Source organism: Neophocaena asiaeorientalis, unplaced genomic scaffold, assembly GCF_003031525.2.
Source record: "Neophocaena asiaeorientalis asiaeorientalis breed wild unplaced genomic scaffold, Neophocaena_asiaeorientalis_V1.1 scaffold166, whole genome shotgun sequence".
Taxonomy (NCBI): Eukaryota; Metazoa; Chordata; class Mammalia; order Artiodactyla; family Phocoenidae; genus Neophocaena; species Neophocaena asiaeorientalis.
In genome coordinates this window covers 3,179,827-3,203,990 of record NW_020174933.1, presented here as the reverse complement: position 1 = coordinate 3,203,990, position 24,164 = coordinate 3,179,827, and the positions used below count along the sequence as shown (strand labels likewise).

General features: G+C 35.8%; 1 protein-coding gene across 1 annotated transcript in view; it reads right to left on the bottom strand.

Moving 5' to 3' along the window:
• The window catches only part of ERO1B (endoplasmic reticulum oxidoreductase 1 beta), a 90,207-nt gene that overhangs the window by 1,779 nt on the left and 64,264 nt on the right, over positions 1 to 24,164 (bottom strand). The window contains exons 8-17 of the mRNA XM_024761486.1: positions 22,357 to 22,477; positions 22,173 to 22,219; positions 16,405 to 16,416; positions 14,477 to 14,503; positions 10,847 to 10,939; positions 10,489 to 10,735; positions 9,522 to 9,591; positions 7,225 to 7,311; positions 6,104 to 6,237; positions 1,191 to 1,247 (exon numbers count right to left, since the gene is read on the bottom strand). Coding sequence (XP_024617254.1) covers positions 1,191 to 1,247; positions 6,104 to 6,237; positions 7,225 to 7,311; positions 9,522 to 9,591; positions 10,489 to 10,735; positions 10,847 to 10,939; positions 14,477 to 14,503; positions 16,405 to 16,416; positions 22,173 to 22,219; positions 22,357 to 22,477 — 895 coding nt within the window. The remainder of the gene's footprint in view (positions 1 to 1,190; positions 1,248 to 6,103; positions 6,238 to 7,224; positions 7,312 to 9,521; positions 9,592 to 10,488; positions 10,736 to 10,846; positions 10,940 to 14,476; positions 14,504 to 16,404; positions 16,417 to 22,172; positions 22,220 to 22,356; positions 22,478 to 24,164) is intronic.

Below are 24,164 nucleotides of genomic sequence, written 5' to 3'. Positions count from 1 at the left end.
ACACCTTTTAAAATAATATTTTAAATATTAAGGATATTTAAATCCTAGGTTTAAAAAATGACAGTTTAGGACTTATGAAGTCATCTGTTGGTACAAGTCACATGAAGTACTATTTATATACAAAGAACTAAAAAAGAAAAGGTGGGGAAAGGGGAAGCTTAGAGAAGGTATGAATTAATTTATCTACTGAAATACCCTACCAAAGAAAATCAGATTGAAAGAGCATTGCATAGACTGTATTCTGAAATAAAGTCCTTTAAAAATGCTTACTTTAAAATAGTAAGTTTTGTGTATATAATGTTTTCATTTGGTGTTATAAATCCATACAATTCCATTCAAATTTTATCAAGATGGAAACTGTTAAATAAGTATTTATGTGATTTTTTTTGGTTTATTAAACAAAAATTTCTAAAATTGGAGTGGGGCAAAGAAACACACAATCAACAGAAACTGATTTACAGGTTCTAAGTAAAGAATCCTCTTGAGCCAGCCCACCGCAGGCGCATGAAATCTGGCTGGGTAGCATGGGGATATTACTTATTCACCTTTGCTGAAGCAGGTCCTTTAGACCAAAGCAAAACACAACCACCACCACCTAAAATCTTCAATAAAAACCAATGAAACCGAAGCCTTGGGGATTCTAAGTTATAACTATACATTGAAAGGGTCATTGATCACGCTGACACTTCCATATTACAGAAGGTTACACAGAGCTAGGCAAGGCTAAAAATACATTTAAAAATAACTGACGAATTTTTGTCACTGATACCTGCCCTAAGCAACATTTGCTCCCTAGCTCTCCTTTTCCATAATAGACTAGTTAACAGTATTATTCAGATGGAGACATAGTCATTTAAGTTTGACAGCTGGAAATAAAGAACAGAATAAGCACAAAGCCAATTCTAAACAAATGGAATAGCAGAATATTCAACAGACGGAAACACGTGGAATTAAATACAGAATTAGTATAGTTTACATGTTTTAAAAGTATATACTTCCTTTACAAATACCTCTAATTGATAGTCTATTAAGAAGTATAAATATTCAAGTGAACATTTGAATTTTCTCTTTAAGAGTTCAGAATTCTTGAAGTCTGAAGATTAGTCTCCTTCTGCTGAAATGTCCAAGACTAAAAAGGCTTCGCACAGTCACTTTATGTCTCTAATTAGACATATAGAAGCCTCTATTACCTACTGTGTTGTAATAAGACTTTGAAATTCTGTAACTCTTTTATACTTGTAGAAAGCCTACAAGAGAAAAAAGGAAGCATATTAGCACAGCTAATATGATGTGTACACATTTCAAGTTATTGATGCTGTTATATGGGCTACAATTTGAAAGCAAAATCGAAAATAAAATGACGTAAACAACACTGAGCAGTGAAGCTTCCATTTTTAAATGCGTATGCTATTATTATTAAAGGGGCAAAGGAAGCCAGTTACTTCGTATTATCAACAGATTCTAGATTAATGACGGGAACAGTGGTATGATAATTCATGACAATAAAGAATCTCAAATCATTTACATCAGCCTTATAAATTCATTTTGCACACTACTCTCCAAATCCGCTTCTTTTTTGTTGTTCCCCAAACACGGATTTGTTTTAGCACAAAGGTACAGGTTCTATTTATTCTATTGATGAATCCCTGTGCCCTCCATCCACCCATATTTATAGTGTTCAATAAATTATTATTGAGTGAATAAATGAATGAAATGCTTCTGAGCCCAGACCCAGAAGTAAAACTCTAGAATGGAAATCATAAAAAAAAAATTCTGTAAGCTCAATTATCCTTAGGTACAATTCAGGGTTGACACAATAAAAAGCTAATGTTTTTCTTTCTATAGCTTAAGATAATGTAGAATGCAGTACTGAGCTCATTTCTTTAAGAACTTAATAAATAATAGCTTTTCTTATATTGAGAGCTTAAAGTATGGTAGGCAACGTTCTAAGCTCATCACAGATATAATCTCATTAATTGTTTAAAAAAATTCCACAAGGTAGATAAAATTAACCCTGATTTTACATTTTAGGAAAACTGAGCCTCAAATAAATCAAGTAATTTTCCCAGGGCTGCTCAGCTAGTAGAGTAGGTGGGTTCTAACCAGTTCATCAGATCCCAAGACCATATGTCCTCTCAAAAAAAAATCTATGTCCGTATGGTCTCAAAAACATTTTCTTTATATTCTTACAAGCTGTAGGATTAACAGAAAATGAATTCTTACTCTAATCCTCAGAATATTAGAGGACTGAAACAGTGTTTACTTATTACGAAAAAACATTATGATTATTAAACAAAATAAATGTGTAAAATCATATGCTGTACCTCAAAGTACCTGTGATCTTTAGTTGCAACGTGCAGAATCTTTTTTTTTTTTTTCTTTTTTAGTTGCAGCATGTAGTATCTAGTTCCCTGACCAGGGATCGAACCTGGGCCCCTTGCATTGGGAGCACAGAGTCTTAGCCACTGGACCACCAGGGAAGTCCCCCCCCCAAAGTACCTGTTTTTAAAAAAACCTATCAAAATACATATGAAGATACGGTAGAAACCAAGGTCCATATAACTAAAGAAAAGAGAGCTTAGTAAAGAGCAGCAGCTGAAAAAAACAATGAAAAACGTATGCTCAAAGTCTGATTTAGATACAGAATGGAGATTGTCAGAAAACTCAAAGGTTATCATACAAATTAACTGTAGGTTACCTTTTACGTGGGGAGTACAAACTCGCCAGCACTATATGGGACCAGAATCTCTGTAAAGATGCATTCCAGACCTCACAATTTATTACACAAGAGAGACTTTCCACATTCCCTATTATTATTCTAAGACAGACACAGGAAGGCACAGAGTGTACCTGCATTTACCTACTGCTTTACCGATACTTTTAGAGGGATACTAAAATATATTTTAATAGCCAACAGGTATATTAATTTGTTCCCTGGAAAATAAGCCCTTTGATATAAATGTTGAAACCATCAAAAAATGGCTGTTAGTGTAGGAAAGACATTTGCAGAGTATTCAAGATAAAGAAACCACATTTCCCAGCCTTCCTTGGCCAGAACCAAAGACAATGCTCACTGTATGTCTCTGCCCACTAGCATCACATGACAAAGCAATGCTGTCCTAGCTGCCCTAATTGAGGCAGAATTGTATTACATAGGTTGTCAGACCAAGAAAACTACCAATTCACTTAACAAGAACAAATGCACAAACCCTCCCAAAGTGTAACACAATAATTTTTTGTGTTAGTGCAGCCAAAATCATTTATTATTTAAACGGACTGATAATCAGGTGGAAGATACAATGAACATCTCATTAACAATTATTAAGAACTGTAATATTTTTTAAGGAAAAAGTAAGAAATGTATAGAATACATATGAAGGAAACAGTTAAATTCGACTAAGAAATAACAGAATGACTAAATTGTGGTATGTCCATGTAATAGAATATTGGCCTATATTAAAAATAGTGCTTATGTATTTAAAAGTTGCTAAAAGAGTAAATCTCAAAAGTTCTCATCACAAGAAAAACTCTGTACGTGTGGTGATGGATGCTACCTAGACTTACTGTGGTGATCATTTTGCAACATATACAAATAGTGAGTCATTATGTTGGACACCTGAAACTAATACAATGCTGTATGTCAATTATACCTCAATAAAAACGAAAAAAATAACACAAAAAAATTTTAATAATATTGGGAAATGATTAAATGTAATGCCAAGTAAAACAGGATAAGAAAGCATACAAAATGTATGGTTTCAACTCTGTAAATATGTACACACACACACACGTACGTAAATTTTTTACGTATAAGTAGTGGGAAAATACACATTAAAAATAGGCCAAGGGCTTCCCTGGTGGCGCAGTGGTTGAGAATCTGCCTGCTAATGCAGGGGACACAGGTTTGAGCCCTGGTCTGGGAGGATCCCACATGCCGCAGAGCAACTAGGTCCATGAGCCACAGCTACTGAGCCTGCACGTCTGGAGCCTGTGCTCCGCAACAACAGAGGCCGCGATAGCGAGAAGCCCGCGCACCGTGATGAAGGGTGGCCCCCGCTTGCCACAAACTAGAGAAAGCCCTTGCACAGAAACAAAGACCCAACACAGCCATAAATTAATTAATTAATTAATAAAAAAAAAATACGCCAAATGTTGAAATCGTCCTAGGTGGTAGGGTTATGAGTGATTTTAAAATTTATTTTCTAAATAACACTTTCACATGTTTTTCCAGATTTTCTATAATGACTATGAATTACTTTAATATTAGGGGGAAAGAAAGATGAATATTTTAAAAGAAATTTGAAAAGCAGATGGCTGCCATTTGTTTTCCGTGGGGAGGAAAAGGGAGATTAAATTAGGCTGTACCTTGTTTGTGTAACCATCCCACCCTGAGTGTCATTACCCTTAAGAAAAGAAAGGTTTCCCACATCTAGTCTAGCCATAAAAACAATAAGACAATTTTTTAAGTACTGAAAATACTGGGGCACTAAACATCCAATGGTGTTTGTAAATCACCATCCCCACGCCCACCACTGCCATGGACTTCAGGTAGCGTCTTGTGATTTAAAAGTGTCACACAGGACCTCGTTTTATCCTCATGTTAACTCTGTGAGAAAGGTTTTTACTCCTCTTCATTATACAGAGAAAGGAAACAAACTGGGAGAAAGGAGTGATGTACCTGAGCTCATGCGGCCAGTAAATGGCAGGGCCAGGATTGCAGAACGCTAGGACCTGATTCTGAGTCCAGTACTCTCTAGGGAGCAATAAAAGGTACTAGCAGGCTCTAGTTAGAGAACTTAGCTGGAAGGGTTGCATTTGTGAATAATTCCTTGTGAGAGGCAGAGAAATTTTGAGGAAGTTAACATCTGCTTCTTTCTCAATTTAATTTTATTTAGATTTAAATACGTTTTAAGAAGGAGAGTCCCAGATATAGAGAACTAGTGGTTACCACTGGGGAGAGGCAAAATAGGGGTAAGGGGGTTAAGAGGTACAAACTACTATGTATAAAATAAGCTACAAGGATACATTGTACAACACAGGGGATATAGCCAACATTTTATAATAACTATAAAAGGAGTATAACCTTTAAAAACTGAATCACTATACTGTACACCTGTAACATAATACTGTACATCAACTATTCTTCAGTTCAAAGTGTTTAAATTGATTAAAATATTTTTTCATTTAAATTTCAAATAATTTAATTTTAATTCAGCTTCTCCTATTTTATCTTACTACAAAGCCTCATAAGTGGGTGGACTGAATTTTTCACGAAACACCAATTACTAGTGGTCATGCTATGTTTATCTTGTGTTTGAAATCTCAACCTACATGGTCATCTTTAAATACAGGGGAACAACAGGTGAAATCTTTGCTATTAAGATGGGGAAGGGGCAATTAATTTATTTTTAATTTAACTGCCTCTTTTTAACTTAAAAATGCATGTTAAGAAAACATTATAATCTCTGTATTACTTTGTTCTTTCTTTTTTTAATTCTTCCTTGATTTGACTTTGCCTTTTTTCCCAGGGCAGTATAGTATTGTTTTCTCTGACTTTCTATGATTCTTTTCCTTCTCTCCTGTATTCTTCACTTAGTTGGTACTGCATGTATCTCTGTAGGCAAATTCAAATTATTTTTGAAACCATCTGTGGTATAAACAAAAAGCAAACTGTATGTATGTACACAGGAAACAATGGGGGAAGCATGAGTGAAAGAAAAATGCCTCCTCAGATTAAGACACAGAGCAGCTGAAAGGTTTAATGTCTTTTTCTTTCCTCACCTTCTGAGCCAAACTCTCCTTACTCCTGCTATTGTACTTGAATGAGTTAAAACCAGCTAAAGAGAATTTTATTAGGAGAATATTTCCCCACAAAATTGAGAAGGCAAACTGGGAAATGCCGGCAATTTGAAACTATTACTTTTTCCTGCAACCTGTAGAGAAACTGGCTTGTGAGTGCAGGTACGATGCTATATGACAATAATGCTCCCTCTTTGTCAACAAAACAAAGCAAAACAGACTACTTTAGCAAAGAAGATGATCTTTGCAGTTTGTTGAAACCAGCAGGGGAATCAAAAGTCTTCACTATGAAAACAGTTCTTACCTTCCAAAAGCATTTAAAAGAGCAACTATTTCCTGTCGAGTGAGTTGGAAGCCTTTAGATGGGCTGTTCTCTGGAAGCTTTTGGATTTCTTTTTCTGAGAATAATATCTTCAGGGCAGTTCCTAAACCCTGAGTCTAAAGAAAATAGTGATAAACTTTTAATTAAATTCATATAATAATAACTGCTATAAAGGTTTAAAGGAATACTCAGTCACTGTGATGAGAAGTCAGGAAATTCACATGAACTGAACTTTTCACCAAGATGTTCAACTAGGTAAAACACAGTTTCTACTTCCTCACAGATTATGCATATGATAAATTTATCTAAGCTGTTAAGGAAATCTGAATAGTTTAACACTTTTTGGATACATATCCTACTATTCCAAATTACTAAAATGCCTTTTTTTAACGTAGAAAATATCACATTAGGATTACAGCGTTCAGTATGTAACTCTGAAAGCATTCTTTATAGCCCCTAACAATTCAAAACTTAGAAATAAGTATCAGTTTATAGGTATAGTGATACCTACACTTAATAATTTCTCAATTATTAGCAACAGAGTAAAAGAAAAATCTGATTTCAGTGTAGCCTCCATTAAAAAAATTCTGTCTCTTGACTTTCTATGACTTAATATCATCTTCGTAAAAGATAAAACAGTCACACAATCCTTTTTACACTGAAATATTTAGGTAAATGGGCCTGCTGGGCAGAACTTTCCCATTTTGTGACTAGGGGGCCTCCTTCTTTTGATCATTGATACAAACTCAGTGACCAAAATTTGATAATTAAATTTCTTATATAATTATATTTTACCTTTTATATAGGTATATAAAATACCAATATACTTTATTTATAACCAACTCCAAAAATGAATCTGAGATTGTACCAACAGAAACAGATACAATAAAACTAAAATCATTAACCTACAATAGGAAAAACATCTTAATACATACACATATAACACACAGAGTCTAATATTGTTTTTATAAATAAAACAGAAAAACCACACTTTGGATTTCTAATTCAGTGAACAATGAGGACATTTTAGTAAAAACTTTCAACTTCTCAGTGGAGAAATTTAAGGTTAGTAATAGTTTCAAAACAGAAGACAACACACAAACCTGTAATTTCCCCCATAACCTGCATTTGTCACATCCAACACAGTCCATTATACGGGAGATATTCTTGAAATGTAACCGGAATTCCTCCTAACAAGCAGAACACATGTTCATTCTAATCAGACATTTAAAATTAAACTGCATTTGTCTGAATTATAATAAAAGTTTCAAAGCTTATTAATGAATGAGTTGTTTTTTTCAACAATGAAGTATTTGAATTTGTATAGCACAACACGGCACATAAAAACAGCTAACATTAATGGCAGTTTATAAAATTCATTCTATATATTAATTCAACAAACTTTTGATTGAGGGGCCACTCCACGCAAAGCACCAACATGTACCCTACAGGGGACACCAAAGTAAATAATACACGGTTTTTACTTTGAAGGAGCTTAACTGCTGCTTCCATTTGATATCTGTGTACAACCAGTGGTAAATACATCTATATTATGTTTCATTTATTTTTGATACATTGTTTTGTGTGAGTCTAAATCAGAAAGCTAGTCCTAGAACAATAATCAGTGTCCGTATCTCTCCTTAGGACCACACCATGTTTATAACATGTATTCCCCATCAGCACCGATGATCACAGGGCTATACAAGGGGTCTGTGATCTCACAGTCCCCCACATTTGCTAATGCAGCTTCTCCAGGGACGCTTGCTTACTGGATCCTTGAGTTTTGCTGTATTCGTTTCCCACACAGTTAGATGCCTGTGAGCATCTGTGCATGGGTTTCTGTGACTCTAAGGTCAGTCTCACCTTCTCTGAGGACAAAACTAGCTGAGAGGAAGTTTCCTCATCTTTTTCACAGGGTAAACATAGAAAATAAAAATCATTTTATTGCACTGAGGTAAACATTTTATTGCAAAGAGCTGGAGTGAGTCACCCGAAAACTTGAAGCGTTTGGAGGAATCAATACCTTGGCCAAAAGAAAGACAACATAAATAGAACAGAAAAACTCCTTTGCTCTCCATTCTCATGTAATTCATGTTCTTTGGAGCAGATGGAAAAATGGACTTATATTCCCCTTTCTACACCTTTGAAAAATGGGAAACCAAATTTCCAGCATTTTATAACTTGAAAGCTAGCTGTGAAACCCTACTCTGCTCTCAGTCTTACCTTCCTCATCTATAAAAAGATACGTAATTATAGTTGTCTTGATCGGAAGTATAATATTTGTATAAACACTAAGAAAATAGGAAGCATTACAAAAATGAATTAGCATTATGTTAAATACTGAAATACTAATATACCTCTAAAACAACCATAAAACAAAACGACCTTCCAAACTAAAATATAGTTGTGGCTAAATTACTTCATTTCAGAAATACCAGGGAACTCTTACTAATGTATTCATTCTTGTAGCATATCCACATCTAAAACATCTCGGGGCCAAATGTGTTTCAGAATTCAGAATTTTTGAGATTTTAGAAATGTAGTACACACACTATATATTATGTAACACCCCACCAGAGTGTATGGCAACACCCTGTAATCAAATACATGATTGTTTTTGCAACAAAATGTAAGAATATTCATACCAAGCAGAATTTTTTTAAAAACACTACAAATATCCTTACACCAGTTCAGGTTAGGTTTTGCTAACAAATTAATTTGTACCAAACATAAGAAAAACGTTCAAGTTTTTGGAGCTTTTTGGATTTCAGAATCGCATATAAAAAGTTGTGGAGCTGTGGTACAAGACTATTTGCCAGTCAATTTCAAATACTTTTATGAACACTGTAAGGGTACAATGTATTCCTTAATTACTGTAAGCAAATGAAAACCAAGTGCTTGTAACATCAAGTTGCATAATGTTCCTAAAATATAGTCTCCTTGTGACATCACAGGTCAACAGGTAATTTTTGTCTTATATGTTAGTCCATTAGGACAAAAACATAATAGTTTCAAAACTGTAACATTTTGTAAAGTAAACATTAGAAAATATACTATTTACTGCCTTCAAAGTGGCTAATAGTGCATGATTTTTTTTAAGACGCATCAAAACAGCAATAAGTAAATGAAAGAAAAGAAAGTAAGAAAACTTTCAAAATAAAGCCTTTTGAAAAGACATTTACAAAGGTGTCATTAGTCAGAGGTATGACTGAGGATTCACTAAGCAGCTGGGCAAACTAGAAAGGAGAAAGGAATTGAGAAAGAGCTTTTTGTATCATGTATAGTAAAATCCAATCAGACCAACAAGGTGGTGAACTGGGAAAGAAAGTTTAGATGAACAGGATTAAAATACAACCAGTAAACTGTTCCCCACCCGGTCCCCCAGTCAAGAACTTTTTACCTTTAACGATTTGGCCCCCTTTTTGTCACCTGCAAACATGGATTTCTCGTCAAAGTGCATGGGAAAGGACCTAATGAAATGAAAATATTATAAGCTACAGATGAAAAATTCAAGCTCTGGTAGAATTTTCTATCCCTACAAATATTTAAAATTCAGAATTTACTCGTGTAAGGTTTGGTAACATGGGAAGGTGGCAAAGAGTTTAAACTATTCAATCAAAGAGTAAAGCAAGATAAAGAGGGCTTTGTAATTTATGAGAGTGTAATGTTTTGAAGAAATTACGTGACAAAAATAACCTAAAAAATTAACTAAAAACAATTTTGTGTGAAAAAATGTACAAAACTCTTTAACATTTTAAAACATTTTTTAAAATTTAATGCATAATTTACCTTAGACATTTCTTAACCCAACTCTCCTCTGTGCTCATTTTTAACAATCAGTAAAGTGCAGTTTTATACACCCAGGATTTTTTTTAAAGGTTATATTGTAGAACGTAAGGCTAATGTCCTCTTAGGTAATCTATCCTTATGCTAGCACCTATTACCATCTGAATTTAAGTAGCAACTGGAAGAATACAATATTGGTAGAAAGAACATTAAAGTAGCATTAAATTTTGGTACTACATAAAATTTAAAGTTATATTTAAAAATACAGCCTAGAGGCTTCCCTGGTGGCGCAGTGGTTGAGAGTCCGCCTGCCATCCGGGTACCCAAAAAAAAAAAAAAAAAAAATACAGCCTATTCTCAAGTGTGAAAGTTTATGCAACAAAGCTTTATAGACGCTTTTCAGTCAACATTTTTAGAAATATTTTTAAAATGCTGCCATTCTATGGAACACTTTCTTCTCAGTTCTAATTCTCCCTTTTCCTAACTTTCAGGAGTCAGTTTTTGTTTTATCAATATTTCAAGAACTACCTCACTCAACTACAGAGTGGAGAATTTCAGATCACTGACAATTCAATTCTTACTTTGTATCTTGAAAGATATTCAGTAGAAGGGTTTTTGTGTCAGCATCCTCTTTTACATTTCCAGTGTAAAGATCGACAATTGAGCGCTCAAAGTAAGGGGCCACCTTTGATAAAGCTCGAAGCTCAATTAAATATAAAAAGTACAGATTCTTTAGCCTTCTTGGGCCTTCTCCCTTGGTTTCCACAGGGTCGAAGCGGCGTTTAAATTCTTTCATATTAGGTCCCCAGGTAGGTTTACCCCAGGTTTCTAAAGAGAAAGGGAAATATATTATACACTCTTAATAAACAGGATTTTTGCTCTATTGAGAATATGTATTTTCCCCAACAATTCTTATACTAATAGAAAAAATCTGATTACCTTCCAAAAGATAATTTGCGCATAGATGTAAATTGATACTAGCATGAAGTCCCGATATAAGCTTATAGAAGACTCTTTTCTCCAAACACAAACCTATTCAGAAAAATATTGAAAAAGAAATCACATCCATTTAGATAACAAAAATACTGAATCAAGAGGATTAAGGTACATGGGCTTATTTTTAAAGTTAACATTCGAGGACATTAAAAACAAATCAAGGACTAATATAAAATAATTAGATTGAGTTACTATCACTAGAAGATAAAATAAGATTCTGACTTCAGAATGGAGTTAACTGAATATGATAACTTAGTGCAGAATAAGATACAAATGTCTGGGCTACTGGAGGTCCAAACACTATGGATGCACTTGGAAAAGTCCTCATGTTACCCAGATGGCAACAGCACAGAGTTTTTGTGGTTTAGGCTAAACTAAAGCACATATAAAGTCACTGCTTTGGCGTAACAATCGCTGTTTCGTCTTTTCCCTTCCCTATAGATGTTCTTTATTTGAACCTACTTGTTAGTGGAGGAAGAAGAGACTGAATTCTGTTTCTTTCCTTCCTCCAGATTCTTTAGTGGTGCTTATTAATCCTTTGCCCTGGAATTCTCTAATTCTACTTAACTGTACGTTCCACAGGTAAGGAGCAAAAACTTGGAAAACAGACATCCAGGAGTTTCAGCCAATTAAAAAAAAAATGTGTGCTGATTATTTACTATGTGAGTAAAACCATATCAAGATGGAGTTCAGTAATGTGATGGAAATTTATTTTATGTAGCCTTCTTAAGCCACACAGGCTTTTGCTCAAAACAGAGGTCAAGATAATTTCGCCATCCTATCCAACCCCTGCCTCCATTTAAAAATATTTTCTATTATAAGAGTAATACACATTGTGAATGAACTTAATGCTATTAAATTCTGAAGTGCTTAAGGTAAATTTTATACTGTGTATATTTAACCACAACGAAAAAAGAGAAACATTTTTAGAAAATATTCTTCATAGAAAAATTTAAAAATAGATAAAAATGCAAAAAGTTTTAAGAATCTACGCTAGATGCAGAACAATTAGTTTTTCCCCTTTCCTACCACCCAACAGAGTTTGTTTTTGTCTTTTTTGCTTTTTGGTTTTTTTACTCTCCCTATGGGGAAAAATGGGCTTCAACAGTGGAAACTAAGAAACAATCTCATTTATATGCTGAAGGATTTTTTAAGAGTATGTATGTGGCTTACTTTGCATCCTTTCAGGATCTTTTAGATCTTCAACTTACTTTCCCTTTATGTTCTACCACAGATGGCTCTGAAGCAAGTAGCTTCTAATAGGAAAAAATAATTATTTTGAGATCTCATTCCCTAATTCAGAATTCTTCCTAGAACATTCTCATCACCACGGATAGAGACCAAAAGGTAGAAATTCAGTTCTATTTTGTGGCTTCTTCATAAAAGTATATGGCCAAATTTGAATGTTTATGGTAAACAAGGAATATAAACAATATGAACAACTTTGATAAAACATTAGGTATTAACTTCTCTAGTAAAACTTTTAATCAAATCTGTTATCAAGTACCAAAATGATCAGATTTGAAGTTCACTTCCTCTTCCTTCCAATCTACTTCTCTAAGCAGTAAAATATCTAAAGCCAAGGGAAGGGAAAACAGGCAAAGCAAAGCTCATGAAAATTCATATGCCTAAAAATGAGAAAATGAAAACTAGGAGGGAATTCTAATTTGCAAAGCCCACAAAGCCCCTTACCTAAAAGGGGATGGGTTGTAAGAGGGAGGGAAGGAGTAGATATGTACTTCTGTAAACTGTGAAAATTAGGTAACTTCAAGCAAAATCTTAATAATAAAAGATGAGCCAAGTGAATGCACCAAGAAGACACACAACACTCTTAGCAGAAAGTGCTGGAGAGGTGCTCCCTGCCTGCGGTCTGCTGCCAGCCCTAATGCCTGGCAAATCCAACTATTCAATTTAGAAAGTGGTTCTCCTCTTCCTCTTCTGGATTTAATTTCATTCAAATTCATTTTCATCAACTGAACTACAGGACACCAATATATAACTTTTTCTCTCACAAAAGGGCTAGATATATTGTTAACACTATTATTTGGCATTTGTAGACCGTTTAGTGATTTTCGAAGCAGTTTTCACAGGCATCATCTACACTCACAGTGTAGGTAAGCTGGGTGGCTAGTGCCACTCTCGTGCCCCAGATCAGGAAACTGAATTTCAGAAAAGTTGCCTACAAATAGGAGTTACCGCTGGACTGTGTATCAATATTCAGAGACTCTCATCAATAGGATACAAGGAGAGTGGTTGATATAGTATACCCTAGAATCTGATACTGCCCATAAATTTCATTCTCATCCTCCATTATCAATATGCAGAGTCTCTGACCACCTCTTTTAACCTAAATACTACTTTCCACAATTTGTGCTCGTAAAATAAAGTTAATTAAACAAAGATAACCATCTCTTCCCACATTGGCCATTTATCAATATAATTCCTAGCAGTATCTGCACATCAAAAATAGTTCATTGGGCTTCCCTGGTGGCGCAGTAGATAGGAATCTGCCTGCCAATGCGGGGGACACAGGTTCGATCCCTGGTCCAGGAAGAGCCCACATGTCATGGAACAACTAAGCCCGGGTGCCACAACTACTGAGCCTGAGCTCTAGAGCCCGCGAGCCACAACTACTGAGCCCACGTGCCTAGAGCCTGTGCTCCACAAGAGAAGCCACCGCAATGAGAAGCCCACGCTCCACAACTAGAGAAAGCCTGTGTGCAGCAACGAAGGCCCAACACAGCCAAAAAAAAAAAAAAAAATAGCTCATTAAAAAACAAAGAGAAATCACGTTCATAAGTTAACACGACTGATTAACAAAGATAAAATGGAATTAAGTGCTTAGTTTAACTCAGTAGAGTTCCTATAAGGTTATGGCTATGAAATATCCATTTTCCAGTGTCATTCAACTTGCTTATCTTTCATTAATACATTTGAACTTTTGGTTTCATAAATTAATGGCAATTTGGTAAATTTTTTAAAAGCAGCATATATCCAGTTATTAACCAAAGTTGTTAAAATCCTAGAATGTTTCAGCTTTCCATTAATAACGTTTCATAATTTCAACACTAGAAAATATAAGAATGTGAAGGTATGTGATATATTGGGATCTATATTACTTTATCCTTCAGTTAGACAAGTTTAGACTATATGTGTAAACATGTTTAAAACCTTCTGAATTAAAATTCATCTTCCCTTAATTTCATATATATAAAAAAGTACTTCCTTCCAAAAAGAATGCCTCTACTTAAAAAAACAGACTTGCACAGTGGTTACTAGAAAAGTAGTTTGGATGAGTATTACATACAGAATGGAAATAAGACTGGGAACCAGTTCTGGAACCCTGATGACCGCATCTGCCCTGTATATTTCCATAACACTGGTTTTTAGCTGACCAATATCCTCAAAATTTTCAAATAATTTTATCCTAAACTATAATAACCTAAAACATGTTATTTTCTTTCAAACACTGTCAAGATTTAATGAATCCTAAAACTTACAAATATATATTAAATAAATCAATTCATTTTTTGCAAGATGCCAATAAATTTAAAATGCAGACATTAAATTTACCTTCTAGCCACGTGTAGAATGATTCTCCTAAAAAACAAAACAAAAACAATCAAAATTATACACACACACAGAACTGGGTTAAAATGTTTAAATGGTCATTCATAAATAAGAATAAATTAAGTCTATAAAACGTTCCTCATGACAGATTAAGGAATATGTCCACTGCTCATGTGTAATGGAAAAACAAGCATATGGTTCTAGAAAATAAAGTCCAAAAGTTACTGAAGTAGTTTTGGGAAAAAGTTCTTATAAATGACATTTTGACTTGTAAAATTCTTTTTTTTTTTTTTTTTGACTTGTAAAATTTTTGAGAAAACTTCCAGTCAAAATATTATGTAAACCTTATTCACTTGAAGGCTTAAATATCCATAAGTATGAGGAGAAACAATCTTAAATTTGCTTTTGATAACCACAGCATTATTCAAAACTTCCAGAAAAAAGTGAGTATGAAAATTATTAATTCCATTTTTCCTGAGCAATAAACCTAAGTATATTTCCTCAATTATCTAAAACTACTAAGTTTTAAGAGATAATAAAAAAGTTCCCTAAATTTTCAAAATAATTCTTCAGAAAAGTTAACGACCAGAATATGAAGGGTCCTTCCCCTTGTGTACTATGCTAAAAGAACTATTTCTAGCCCAATATTGTTCTGAGTGAAAAGAAAAATGGCAGTCAGTAAAGATAAAAAAAGTTAATATAGTTCCTATACTCATCCTTATTTTAATTGTGAAAAGCAAAGCATGATGATAAAAACTCAACACATAGGTGAGTTGAGCAAGGAGTCCAGGGGATAAATTAGATGGTGGGGAATTACTTTGTCTCCTGAGAGTCTTCATCCTTAGCAAAACAACACAAACATCTTCCTAGAGAATCATTCATTCAACACACTCTTACTTAGATGATACTCTTACACAAAACATCATTCATTATCTCACTTGTTTACTCAAAAAGCCCCAGCTGCTAACAGGAAAAGTCTAGCTCCTAAGGTCCTCAATAATCTGGCCTCTACTCATCGAATTTTAAATTACCCCATATATGAAGTCTTTCCCACTCTCCCCAAACATGCCTTGTTTTTCCTTTCTCAACCCCTTGGTCCATGCTGTCATCCAAGTAGCACACACTATCCAATTCTTCAGGCTGTAAATCAGTCCATCATTCAACTCCATCTCAAATGCGACCTCCTCCAGTAAATTTTCCCAGTGAGGCAGGATCTGTTCTACCTCTGAAGAGCTACACCACCTACTGTTGTACTATGTACGTAATACTTCTTTATTATCACTTATGTACAGTGCTGATCATTCCCACTATACATATTTTTAGCTCCTAGAGGGAAGGCATGTTTTATACATCTTTCTATCCTTTACAATGCCCATCACAGTGCCCTTGACACATAGGGTAACTTTATTTTTTTTAATAAATACATTTATTTATTTATTTTTGACTGTGTTGGGTCTTTGTTGCTGTGCGCGGGCTTTCCCTAGTTGCGGCGAGCGGGGGCTACTCTTTGTTGCAGTACACGGGCTTCTCATTGCGGTGCCTGCTCTTGTTGTGGAGCACGGGCTCCAGGCACGCAGGCTTCAGTAGTTGTGCCTCGTGGGCTCTAGAGCACAGGCTCAATAGCTGTGGCGCACAGGCTTAGCTGCTCCACAGCACGTGGGATTTTCGCGGATCAGAGATCGAACCCATGTTCCCTGCACTGGCAGCCAGGTTCTTAACCACTGCGCCACCAGGGAAGTCCCTAACATAGGGTAACTTTAAATTATAAAAAACACTCTTCTTTTTTTGGTCACCATTGATTGGTAGCTATTTTCTGGAAAAAAAAAAAAATAGGATACTTTCTTTTGAATTAAAAACAGGAAAAAAATCAAATTTTGATCATTAAAGGCATTTCTTCTACATTTTAAGCAAACATGAGACTTTTAACTTACCATCATCTTCTCCTGAAAGAGAAAATAATAGACAGGATTTTAGAAAATGTCTTACACATTTCAGATTCCAATCCTATTTATTTATGGGATTAAAACTTACTATGTGTTAAACTATTAATTATACCATGAACCTTGCTCAGTGTATAGTTACCCTGTAAATAAGACTTCTTAATAAGAATATAGGCCAAAGAGTACAAGATTTTCACATATGTTTTATGCAATAATTAGTATCAGAGAGTAACTAAACAATCGTAAAGACCACTCGTTTCAATAATTAACAAATATACAGTCACTCCTTTAATCATAAGGCACACAACTCTCTGAACATGTGTTTCCAGACTGGAGTACTTTTCTTTTTTAAGCTACTGCTCCTCAGCACATAGTCACCTTAATAAAAGCACTTCCCAAACTCTAGTCAGTGAAAGCATCCCTGCAGGGGTTATGGGGCTGCCTAGATGTGGGGGAGAGGCCAGAAGGCTGGGCTTTCAGGCTCCACAGCAGCGCTGTCTTGATTAACTTTACATGTGGAATTCTGAGAGAAAATTTCATTTTTGGAAAAAAGCTGTTGGAAAGCTAGCTGTGGAAGCCAGGAATAGTGTGGAAGAAACACAGTTAAGAATATTAACCACCAAACCAGCTCTACAACAAATGCTAAAGGAACTTCTGTAAGTGGGAAACACAGAGAAGAAAAGGACCTACAAAAACAAACCCAAAACAGTTAAGAAAATGGTACTAAGAACATACATATTGATAATTACATTAAACGTGAATAGATTAAATGCTCCAACCAAATGACACGGGCTTGCTGAATGGATACAAAAACAAGACCCATATACATGCTGTCTACAAGGGACCCACTTCAGACCTAGGGACACATTAAGACTAAAAGTGAGGGGATACAAAAAGATATTCTATGCAAATGAAAATCAAAAGAAAGCTGGAGTAGCAATACTCATATAAAACAGACTTTAAAATAAAGAATGTTACAAGAGACAAGGAAGGACACTACATAATGTAGTGTTAATCCAAGAAGAAGATATAACAATTGTAAATATTTATGCACCCAACATCGGAGCACCGCAATACATAAGGCAACTGCTAACAGCTATAAAAGAGGAAATCGACAGTAACACAATAATAGTGGGGGACTTTAACACCTCACTTACACCAACGGACAGATAACACCTCACCTACACCAACGGACAGATCTTCCAAACGGAAAATTAATAAGGAAACACAAGCTTTAAATGACACAACAGACCAGATAGATTTAATTGATATTTATAGGACATTCCATCCAAAACAGCAGATTACACTTTCTTCTCAAGTGCGCATGGAACATTCTCCAGGAAAGATCACATCTTGGGTCACAAATCAAGTCTCAGTAAATTTAAGAAAACTGAAATCATATCAAGCATCTTTTCTGACCACAAAGCTATGAGATTAGAAATGAATTACAGGGAAAAAAACACAATCACATGGAGGCTAAACAATATGTTACTAAATAACCAAGAGATCACTGAAGAAATCAAAGAGGAAATCAAAATATACCTAGAGACAAACGACAATGAAAACACGATGATCTAAAACCTACGGGATGTGGCAAAAGCAGTTCTAAGAGGGAAGTTTATAGCTATACAAGCCTACCTCAAGAAACAAGAAAAATCTCCAATAAACAATCTAACCTTACACCTAAAGGAACTAGAGAAAAAAGAACAAACAAAACCCTAAGTTAACAGAAGGAAAAAAATCATAAAGATCAGAGCAGAAATCAATGAAATCGAAACAAAGAAAACAATAGCAAAGATCAATAAAACTAAAAGCTGGTTCTTTGAGAAGATAAACAAAATTAATAAACCATTAGCCAGCCTCATCAAGAAAAAGAGGGAGAGGACTCAAATCAAAATTAGAAATGAAAAAGGAGAAGTTACAACAGACACTGCAGAAATACAAAGCATCCTAAGAGACTACTACAAGCAACTCTATGCCAATAATATGGACAACCTGGAAGAAATGGACAAATTCTTAAAAAGGTATAACCTTCCAAGATGGAATCAGGAAGAAATAGAAAGTATGAACAGACCAACCACAAGTAATAAAATTGAAACTGTGATTAAAAATCTTCCAAGAAACAAAAATCCAGGAGAAGATGCCATCACAGGTGAATTCTATCAAAAATTTAGAGAAGAGCTAACACCCATCCTTCTCAATCTCTTCCAAAAAACTGCAGAGGAAGGAACACTCCCAAACTCATTCTATGAGGCCACCATCACCCTGACACAAAAATCAAACAAAGATACTACAAAAAAGGAAAATTACAGACCAATATAACTGATGAATATAGATGCAAAAATCCTCAACAAAAATAACACAATCCAACAATACATTAAAAGGATGTAGGTATCACCTCACACCAGTTAGAATGGGCATCATCAGAAAATCTACAAACAACAAATGCTGGAGAGGGTGTGGAGAAAAGGGAACCCTCTTGCACTGTTGGTGGAAATGTAAATTGATAACAGCCACTGTGGAGAACAGTATGGAGGTTCCTCAAAAAACTAAAAATAGAATTACCATATTACCCAGCAATCTCACTACTGGGCCTAAACCCAGAGAAAACCATAATTCAAAAAGAGACATACACCCCAATGTTCATTGCAGCACTATTTACAATAGCCAGGTCATGGAAGCAACCTAAATGCCCGTCGACAGACGAATGGATAAAGAAGATGTGGTACATATATACAAAGGAATATTACTCAGCCATAAAAAGGAACGAAATTGGGTCATTTGTAGAGACGTGGATGGATCTAGAGACTGTCATACAGAGTGAAGTAAGACAGAGAGAAAAAAAACAAGTATCGTATATTAACGCATATATGTGGAACCTAGAAAAATGGTACAGATGAACCAGTTTGCAGGGCAGAAAGTGAGACACAGATGTAGAGAACAAATGTATGGACACCAAGGGAGGAAAGCAGCAGGGGGTGGGGTGTGTGTGTGATGAATTGGGAGATTGGGACTGACATGTATACACTGATGTGCATAAAATGGATGACTAATAAGAACATGCTGTATAAAAAAGTAAAATTCAAAAAAAATATTAAACAGCTGTTACTCGACAATTGGCAGTTTCAGTGGAGAAAGCATATAAACAGCATTAGTGAGAACTGTTGCATTACTTCCTGGGGTACCCACTTATCACCCAGGACCCATTCTCTCCCTTACCTAGTCTTTTGTCTCCCTCTTCTACACTTGTTTTTTCTCTGCTCCTCTTTCCTCCCTCTATCCTTTTCTCTATGCACTTTCCTTCCTTTCTTCAGCTTTCCTACAGCCTCATGTCTCTAGTTTATCATAATATGGAAGTGAAGTATTTCTTAGGACTTGATGCTTTTATTAAATGAACAATTACATTTTCTGCTTTAAGAGTAAGTGATCCATATATACGGAATCTAAAAAAAAAAAACTGGTCCTGTCCTAGGGGCAGGACAGGAATAAAGATGCAGACGTAGAGAATGGACTTGAGGCTACAGGTAGGGAGAAGGGTAAGCTGGGACGAAGTGAGAGAGTAGCCTGGACATATATACACTGCCAAATGTAAAATAGCTAGCTAGTGGGAAGCAGCAGCATAGCACAGGGAGATCAGCTCCATGCTTTGTGACCACCTAAAGGGGTGGGATAGGGAGGGTGGGAGGGAGACACAAGAGGGAGGGGATATGGGGAGATATGTATACATATAGCTGATTCACTTTGTTATACAGCAGAAACTAACACAACACTATAAAGCAATTATACTCCAATAAAGATGTTTAAAAAAAAGGGCTTCCCTGGTGATGTAGTGGTTAGGAATCCGCCTGCCAGTGCAGGGGACACGGGTTCAAGCCCTGGTTGGTAAGATCCCACATGCCGCGGAGCAACAAAGCCCGTGCGCCACAACTGAGCCTGCGCTCTAGAACCCGCGAGCCACAACTACTGAAGCCTGCACACCTAGAGCCCGTGCTCCGCAACCAGAGGCCACCACAATGACAAGCCTGTGCATTGCAACGAACAGTAGCCCCCATTCGCCACAACTAGAGAAGGCCTGCGCACAGTAATGATGACCCAGCACAGCCAAAAAAAAAAGAGGGCTTCCCTGGTGGTGCAGTGGTTGAAGTCCGCCTGCCGATGCAGGGCACACGGGTTCGTGCCCCGGTCCGCGAAGATCCCACATGCTGCAGAGCAGCTGCGCCCGTGAGCCATGGCCGCTGGGCCTGCGCGTCTGGAGCCTGTGCTCCGCAACAGGAGAGGCCACAACAGTGAGAGGCCCGCGTACCGCCACCCCCCTCCCCCCAAAAAAAGAGTAAGTGATCATAGAAAAGGTCTGAAAGGATACCTTCCAAACTCTGTACTATGGAAAAGAAAAAGTGTGTGGAGGTAGGGGTGGGGGAAGCATTCCCTTTTTACTTTATGTAACTTTTGCATTGTTTCAATTTTTACAAAATCTTGTATAATAAAAACATTTAAGTTGAAAATGGAAAAGTTATGAGGTTAAAGTAGTAAAAGAGACAAAGGATAAGAAGCCATGCACACCTTCTTCACACTCCGATTATCTTGCCTAAGCAGTTTCAGGATGAATTTGGGAAAACTACTGGCCACACTGTGAGTGCACATCTGAGAGCAGTCCATTCATCAAACTTCCTAAGTCACTCTGGTTCTGAGAAATGCCTGAAGAGATGAATCTAGACCAGGAAATACAAGTTCCTAAATCAATCCTGGTCTAAAGAAAGCATTAGAATGGCACGTCAATCACAGGGCTGCTCCCAGGGTTTGAGTCCTCGCTGAGAACAGATTGAGGATACGCCTAATAATTTTATATTGAATAAACTCCAACTATGTGAGACAATGCTGTCCCACAGAACTATAACAACAGCCATATATGTAATTTAAATTTTTTTCTAATAAAAATTTGTAATGTTTTCTAATATCCACATTTTAAAAAGTAAAAGGTATACACGCACTGCAGTACATCAACAATTTGTTTTGTGATGCAAGAGTTAAAGTAGTTCTACCAAGACAATCAGGTTCCGTTCAATGGCAAAAATATTTTATACTGCGCTTCAGTTTTTAAATTGAAATGAACTAAAATGACGTAAATGTAGTTTCACACCCGCCACATTTCATGTGCTCAACAGCCTGATGTGGCAGAGTGGCCACCTAGCTTTCTGATGCTCCTCTGCAGCCTTCTGAATCAGAGTCATGCATTGATCAGCACTTGGGCATCACCTGGGAGTCTCACCCACGACTTACAGAATCAGAACCTGTATTCAACAAGGCTCCTAGGTGATCTGTATGCGTACTGAAGTCAGAGAAGCATGCTATGAGTCACTGGTTCTGAAAGCAGCTGCAAACTGGAATCATCTGGAGAGCTTAAAGAAGACCAACGCCTGGGTCCGAATTCCACAGACTGTGACAACTGGTATGGGACAGGGCCTGGGCATTCAGATTTTTACCAGTTCCCCAGGAACCTCTAATATATATGGATTACTCATATATTCTAATTTATTTTATATACAGCTCCTAGTTTAGGGCCTGGCACGTATCAGGCAGTCAATAAATGACAGTAATTGTATAAAATGTGGAAATCTTGAGACCTAACTATGAACTAATCTTATACTTTTGATCATTCAAATTAAGCAAAAATATAAATAGCTGAAAATTTTCTCAACATATAATTACAAAGGTATCGTGTAAACAATTTCTAAAAGCATGAAAATGTATCAAAAACCCACCTCGGCTGGGTGCCAGAGGATTTAAAGGACGATAAACAGATCGAGGCCTGAAAAAGAAAATACAAAACTCAAACGTAAAATGGTTTGACATTTTGATGTAATTTTTTCCAAGAGAAACAAGTATTCCCCTTCTTCCACCCTCCCTCTAGTCAATCCTCCTCTTTCCCCTACCCCCTCCAGTTACTTGAAACAGTTTTCTTCGTAGATGCTGTTCCACACTCTCCACGCAGAGGGCCCTTTATAGCCAGTGTAACGTTCAGGATTCAGCAAAAGGTCTACATACTGAGCAGCTGGAGATCTCTCATCTGAACAAGAAACAATTCATGAAACCATCCACATTTCACTATTTATCTAAAATTTACCATTACAAAGCAAACAGGACTATCCAAAGGTTAGAGAAATGCTACGCTTTCAAGTCATCTCCAACTTAAACGGTAGAGTGGTTAGCACACTTGTGACTGTCCTTGACCCAGGACTTAAAATAACTTGAACTTGAGAGAGGAAATATAACTGCTCCCTTTCTTTTGGACGCTCAATGCCCTCTTACGGAATGTAACAGGCTTTACCTTATTAGAGGCATTAATCATTTCTTAAGTTTTAACCACTAGGACTGAAAAGACCTAACAGAATCATAACCTGTTCTTAATATTTTATGTGATTGCCTCCCTATGTATATATCTACCTAAACACATACTTGAAACGTTTATTTTGTTTGCATATATTGTATCTAAAAAAAAAAGAAAAGATTTCCCTGATACTTTCTACTTGGACTTAGGAAGTAAATGGTGTAGTAACTTTGTGATTCAAATTCGATCATTCATAGAGTTACATAATGTTGTAGTAAAAAAAAAAGTTACAAATTTATTTTTACCAGTGTTAATATATTGGTTAACATATTAATTGGTTAACATATCGGTGAGTAGGCACAACTTCAAGAATTTATTAACACATTTAAAATTAAATAACCATTTTCTGTGTTGAAACTCAAATTAGTATTTACTAGATCCCCACTATTTGGACAACATTTTGATAGAGATCTCTGGGGGATACAAAAGATGAAGAAAAATGGTCTTAATGGTCACATTCTGGGTAGAAAAGAAGCACAAGCTTTGCGATCTACAGAAAAATTATAATGACGGTGCTTCACACATCTATGCTAATACCACCTATAAGCTGAGATGCTATGTATGTTGGCACGGATGGATTCTTTTATGTATATGTATGTTGGCATGGATGTATTCTTTTATGTATATGTGTCGTAATTTTTGGTGTCACGGTATTAAATCAATGGTATATGGACACCTGACTTGAAACAGGGACAAACATGGTCATTAAAATATGGGCCCTCTTGCTTTCATTACCTATCAGTCAAAAATATTCATTGGCCATTCAATGACCGTAGATTGAGATGATCCATAATCTTAAGGGAAAAAAAAGCAGCATCCTGATCCATACCTTTCAAAAACTACCTGATACTTTTGTGATGTATAAAGAGTATGAAGATAATCATAACTTATCATTACTAAATGAGTGGTGTCTAACTTACAATGAAAACATGATTTTGAAGAATACTGGCTCTATTTCCAGTACTAACATTATATAGATATTCCACTAAATAAGTTAAAGCACAGAAAACGCTAACTTACAGATGGATGAACAGAAACTGTTGAAGGACATTTATTGATCAGGACTTAAAACAATAATTTAAAAAATCTTAATTGAAAAATAAAAATTCAAATCATTTAGTTAATAAAATATGGATTTTACAGTAAAATTTTAAGTTTTACAATTCACTAATTTCTGTTATATATTTCAAATTTCTTTGAGCTGTTCTCAAGTTCCCTTGCAAAACTGACTCAGTTACATATATAAGCTTTAGAGATATTAATATCATAAATATATGCCCAGTGACATATACATGTATACGCGCATGTATAAAGAACGTATGTGCACACACATAAGCCTACACTACGTACAGTCATCTATGAACGT